This window comes from Petromyzon marinus, chromosome 59, assembly GCF_048934315.1.
Source record: "Petromyzon marinus isolate PM22_M1 ecotype Great Lakes invasive population chromosome 59, UKy_Petmar_22M1.pri1.0, whole genome shotgun sequence".
NCBI lineage: Eukaryota > Metazoa > Chordata > Hyperoartia > Petromyzontiformes > Petromyzontidae > Petromyzon > Petromyzon marinus.
Genome location: NC_133725.1, coordinates 2227596 through 2234578, shown reverse-complemented (window position 1 = coordinate 2234578; position 6983 = coordinate 2227596). Strand labels below are relative to the sequence as shown.

Genomic DNA, 6983 nt, shown 5'->3' with positions numbered 1-6983 from the left:
GTCTCAGTTATCTGATGAAAGTTGCAAGCGAGAATTTCATCATCGCTTGCGGCTGGGATTGGCATCGTCCCCGACTCCTCCTGATGTCGAGGGTAAATGGGCGAGGTTTAGGACTGTGACTCATGCAGCTGCAATGGCTGCTTTAGGTACGCGGTCCAGACCTCCCCAGAGACCCTGGCTGACAGAGGAGGTGTTCAGGATGGTTGAGAAAAAGCGACAGGCCCACTGTCATCGGCTACAGAATCCCACGTCAGAGATGAGGAGGCTTACCGCAGCCTTCGCTCGGAGGTTCGGAGAGCCGTGAGGCACTGCAAGGATGGGTGGTGGTCGCGGGTTGCTGAGGAGATGGAGTCTGCCTCAGTGGCCCGTGATCACAAATCTCTATTTAACTCCATCAAAAAAGTAACCTGCAACGCCACACCTATTACCATCATTAGGGGAAAAAACGGTGATCCAATCTCCGACCCCCAGGAACAGGTGTGTATATACGGCCTTCATAGGTGCTCGCTAACAGCACTTGCCCCTACAGTTATTAAGGCTATACGGGGGATCTTTGTATATGTGTGTGTATGTGTGTGTGTGTGTATGTGTGTGTGTATGTATGTGTATGTATGTGTGTGTATGTGTGTGTGTGTATGTGTGTGTATGTGTGTGTGTATGTGTGTGTGTATGTGTGTGTATGTGTGTGTGTGTATGTGGTGTGTATGTGTGTGTGTGTGCGTGCGTGACGGAGGGGAGGGGATACGCGTGAAGTGGGAGCGGATCATGGAGGGCTTGAAGGACACGGACGACTCCTCTCCCTCCTGGAATACGATGGTGACGATGTCGTTGCCGATGTGCCGCTTGCGCTCCACCTGGTGGAGGGGGGGGGGGGGGGCGGGAACGTCGCGGGAACGTTGTGGGAACATCGCGGGAACGTCGTGGCTCTCGTCCACGCCGGCGTCACAGCCCGCTCGAGAGCCGCGTCGTCGCGGGGACACTCCGCAACTTACCCCTGTTAACGACTATACACTACACTATACACTACACTATACACTACACTATACACTACACTATACTATACACTACACTATACACTACACTATACACTACTATACACTACACTACACTATACACTACACTATACACTACACTATACACTACACTATACACTACACTATACACTACACCAGACATGGGCAAAGTGCGGCCCCCGGGCCGTATACGGCCCGTTGGGCTTTTTAATCCGGTCCGCCGAACTTGTCCAAATATAATTATTATTATTAAATTTCCCTTTCTCCTGTAATGCCCCCATTTCCCCATTAGATGGCGCACTTTTTACCGGGCGTTCCGATATGTTTTTGTATTGTTCATGTTCGTGCAATTTGTTAAATTGCCTTGCAAATAAATGCTTTGCTACCTGTTAAAGGCCAAATCCTTTCATGTAATGATTTTTACATGTCATTTATATTAGTTCACACAAACACTCCATCCATCTGTTCCTGGCCCGGCCCCTCTGTCAAATTTTAGAACCCATTGTGGCCCGCGAGTCAAAAAATTTGCCCACCCCTGCACTACACTATACACTACACTATACACTACACTATACGCTACACTATACAGTACACACTACACTATACACTACTATATACTACGCTACACACTACACTATACACTACACTATACACTACTACACTATACACTACTATACACTACACTATACACTACTATACACTATACTACTATACACTACACTATACACGACTATACACTACACTACTATACACTACACTACTATACACTACACTATACACGACTATACACTACACTACTATACACTACACTACTATACACTACTATACACTACACTATACAGTACTATACACTACACTACTATACACTACACTATACACTACTATACACTACACTATACACTACTATACACTACACTACTATACACTACACGACTATACACTACACTACTATACACTACACTATACACTACTATACACTACACTATACACTACTATACACTATACACTACTATACACTACACTACTATACACTGCACTATACACTACTATACACTACACTATACACTACTATACACTACACTACTATACACTACACTATACACTACTATACACTACACGACTATACACTACACTACTATACACTACACTATACACTACTATACACTATACACTACACTACTATACACTACACTATACACTACCCTATACACATTACTATACGCGTGTGTACCTGCTGTCGGTTGTCCTTGGAGTAAGGGAGCATGGTGGACACGTGGAACATGATCTCGTGTCCCTGGTAGATAGTGTAGACCGCGTGCGTTCCCGTTGTGTCGTCTGATCGAACGACGACGATGGGGGAGAGAGAGCGAGCGAGAGAGGGAAAGTGAGAGAGAGCGAGAGAAAGAGACAGCAAGAGAGAGAGAGAGAAAGAGAGAGTGAGAGAAAGCGGGAGAGAGAGAGAGAGGGAGAGGAGCGAGAAAATAGCACTGGAGCCGATTTCGATACGAAACAAAGTCACCAGCAACAAATAACTAAACAATAAAAAATCCACACGCTGTGGCACGTGGTGCTGAACGCGCCACGCACAACACAAACACGTCACAAAAACGTCACAACACAAAAACGTCACAGCACAAAAACGCCACAGCACAAAAATGTCACAACACAAAAACGTCACAACACAGAAATGTCACAGCACAAAAACGCCACAGCACAAAAACGTCACAACACAAAAACGTCACAGCACAAAAACGTCACAACACAAAAACGTCACAGCACAAAAACGTCACAACACAAATACGTCACAACACAAAAACGTCACAACACAAATACGTCACAACACAAAAACGTCACAACACAAAACATCACGTGGTGGTGGTCGTCGAACGCCACGCCCGAGCACGTTAGAAGGTGAACAGGAGGGTGCCGTTCACGCCGGTACTACTACAACTATTCCCCTACTACAACCTCTAGTACTACCCATACTACTACCCATACTACTACTACCCCTACTACTACTCCCCTACTACTACTACCCCTACTACTACTACTACCCCTACTACTACACCCCTACTACTACTACTACCCCTACTACTACTACCCCTACTACTACACCCCTACTACTACTACCCCTACTACTACCCCTACTACTACACCCCTACTACTACTACTACCCAAACTACTACTACCATTACTACTACAACTACTACCCCTACTACTACTACACTACTACTACCCCTACTACTACTACTACCCCTACTACTACACCCCTACTACTACCCCTACTACTACTACCATTACTACTACCCCTACTACTACTACATCCCTACTACTACCCCTACTACAACCTCTACTACCCATACTACAACTTCTACTACTACTACACCCCTACTACTACACTCCTACTACTACTACCTCTACTACTACACTTCTACTACTACTATACCCTACTACTACACCCCTACTACTACGACTACACCCCTACTACCCCTACTACTACGACTACACCCCTACTACCCCTACTACTACGACTACACCCTTACTACCCCTACTACCACTACTACTACACCCCTACTACTCCTCCTACTACGCCTACTACTACTACCCCTACTCCTACACTCCTACTACTACTATCCCTACTACTACCACTACTACTACTACCACTATACCCTACTACTACACCCCTACTACTACTACCCCTACTACTACTACTACCCCTACGACTACAACACCCACCGTACCACTACTACTCACCCTACTACTACACCCCTATTACTACCCCTACTACTACACTCCTACTACTACCACTATACCCTACTACTACACCCCTACTACCCCTATTACTACTACTACCCCTACTACCACTACTACTACTACACCCCTACTACTCCTCCTACTACCCCTACTACTACTACCCCTACTCCTACACTCATACTACTACTACTATCCCTACTACTACCACTACTACTACTACCACTATACTCTACTACTACACCCCTATTACTACTACCCCTACTACTACTACCCCTACGACTACAACACTCACCGTACCACTACTACTACTCACCCTACTACTACGCCCCTACTACTACTACTACCCCTACTACTACTACACTCCTACTACTACCACTATACCCTACTACTACACCCCTACTACCCCTACTACTACTACCACTACTACTACACCCCTCCTACTCCTTCTACTACCCCTACTACTACTACCCCTACTCCTACACTCCTACTACTACTACTATCCCTACTACTACCACTACTACTACTACCACTATCCCCTACTACTACTACCCCTACTACTACTACCCCTACTACTACTACTACCCCTACGACTACAACACCCACCGTACCACTACTACTACTCACCCTACAACTACGCCCCTACTACTACTACCCCTACTACTACTACACTCCTACTACTACCACTATACCCTACTACTACACCCTACTACCCCTACTACTACACCCCTACTACCACTACACCCCTACTACACTCCTACTACTACTACCCCTACTACTACACCCCTACTACTACCCCTACTACTACACCCCTACTACTACTACCCCTACTACTACTACCATTACTACTACCCCTACTACTACCCCTACTACTACACCCTACCACTACTACTACCCCTACTACTACTACACTCCTACTACTACCTGTATACCCTACCACTACACCCCTACTACCCCTACCACTACACCCCTACCACTACACCCCTACTACTACCCCTACTACTACACCCCTACTACTACACCCCTACTAATACACCCCTACTACTACCCCTACTACTACCCCTACTACTACCCCTACTACCACTATACCCTACTACTACACCCCGACTACCCCTACACTCCTACTACTACCCCTACTACTAGCCCTAGCCTTGCCCACGTACTCTTGGTGTCCAGGCCGCCACGATAGCCCACCCAGCCCTTGAGAGAAATGTGCTCCCCGAGGAGGCCCAGAAACTTGTCAAAGTCTTCGCTGCCCGTTTCTGAAAGTGGAAGAGGCACAGACGAGTGGATTCATAATATTAAAGGAAATGTATTTTTACATATAGTATTGTTATAGTATTAATACATTTTATTTCATGTTATTATAAAACGAATACATGTATTTTCGTAGTATTATAATGCTAATACACGTAATTTTATAATATTATAATAGAAATACGTGCATTTTTATGTTATTATAATGTTAATACACGTATTTTTATATTATATTAATGCATTTGTTTGAACATTAGAATGTTAATACACGTATTTTGATATAATATAAATTTATTTATATTTTTATATTATTACATCAATACATGTATTTTTACATGATATAAATATATATTTTTAAATTACGTTAATACATGTATTTTTATATATTGCAGGGTGCTTCAAAAAATGTTAACACTCCGAAGACTTTGCAACAACTCCACAAGAAATGTGCTGCCGCCTCCGGGTTCTTGAGGTCACGTGGAGAGGATTCCAGGCCACGCGTTGACATCGATGGACTTTGTGAAGCTATTCACGTTACATTTGTTATCACGTCACAGGGTCGGGATCGAACCCGCGACCTCCTGCACACTTGGCGAGATAATCAACATCTCAAGGCCACCGTTCGGCGCTCACCGTTGCTGAACATTTCGTCGTCAGTGAGCTGCCCTTCCCTCGCGTAGAGGACGCCGAATTTGAAATTTACCGAGCCCTAGGCGAGGGGGAACACGCACGGACACAGCCACACACGCACGCACGGACACACACACGCGCACGCACGCACGGACGCACCCACAAGGACACGCACGCGCAGACGCACCGACACACGCACGCATGCATGTAACGGCATACATGCAAATGTGCACACGTGTACAATCAGCAGCAGCAGCAGCATCATCATCGTAGCAGCGTCATCATAAAATGGGTCATCATCAGCAGCAGAATCGTTACCAGCATCATCATCAGCAGCAGCATCATCATAATCACAGCATTATCATCAGCATCATCATCAGCAGCATCATCATCATCACAGCATCATCAGGAACTGGGTTATCCTCATTATCAGCAGCAGCAGCGTCGCTACAAAAATCAAAGACAAAGAGCCTTAACAGACTTTTGGGGCAAGTGCTGTTGTAGCGAGTAGAAGCACCTATGAAGGCCGGCACGGCGCACGAGGGGGTGGGTGGCCAGCACCACGCCCGGCCGCCTTTGTCTCCCTTAGTGGCGATGTTTACACACTGCACCAGGTATCCGTTTGCGCTTGGAGCAGATACTTCATTTATTGCCAGGCACCTTCCTTAAAACCAAGGTCCCCTGTGTCTACATTTTATGCCCTCATTACAACTTTTTAAACCATGCAAGTAATTTATAACAGTAGTTTAATTTTCATTTGTGAATGGTAGGCTAAACAGGTTCTATACGTTTTTGTTATTTGGTTCATATTTATCGGTTTATTTTATTTCGTTAACAATATGTGGACGAATTTTGATTTAAAGCTTTCGTGACTGCAGTAATTCATATTCTTAGTTTTTTCGGTAAAGTCACGTTGAAGAGAAACAACAAAATAATAAAATATATATAAAACAATAAAAAAATTCTCACGACGTTTCGACCATAACTCACACCTGAAGATGACCGTTTGAGTTATGGTCGAAACGTCGTGAGAATTTTTTATTGTTTTATATATTTTATTATTTTGTTGTTTCTCTTCAACGTGACTTTACCGAAAAAACTAAGAATATGAATATGTGGACGGTCAAGGAGTCACGCGGTCACGCGGTCAGACGGTCGCACGGTCAGGTGGTCAGTCACGCACTCATGGAGTCACAGAGTCACGCGGTCACATGGTCACGCGATTACGCGGTAACGGAGTCATGGAGTAATGGAGTCACGTGGTCACGCGGTCATGCAGTCAAAGAGTCATGCAGTTACGTGGTCACGCGGTCATGGAGTCACGCGGTCACG

The 6983-nt window shown here is 45.1% G+C and overlaps 1 protein-coding gene across 4 annotated transcripts in view; it reads right to left on the bottom strand.

Annotated features, from left to right (window-relative positions):
- GARNL3 (GTPase activating Rap/RanGAP domain like 3) overlaps positions 1 to 6983 on the bottom strand; it is a 196578-nt gene that overhangs the window by 36778 nt on the left and 152817 nt on the right. For all 4 annotated transcript variants that reach the window (XM_076052998.1, XM_076052999.1, XM_076052997.1 and 1 more), the window contains 4 exons: positions 5655 to 5730; positions 4928 to 5026; positions 2245 to 2348; positions 746 to 854 (listed from right to left, as the gene is read on the bottom strand). In XM_076052998.1, coding sequence (XP_075909113.1) covers positions 746 to 854; positions 2245 to 2348; positions 4928 to 5026; positions 5655 to 5730 — 388 coding nt within the window. The remainder of the gene's footprint in view (positions 1 to 745; positions 855 to 2244; positions 2349 to 4927; positions 5027 to 5654; positions 5731 to 6983) is intronic.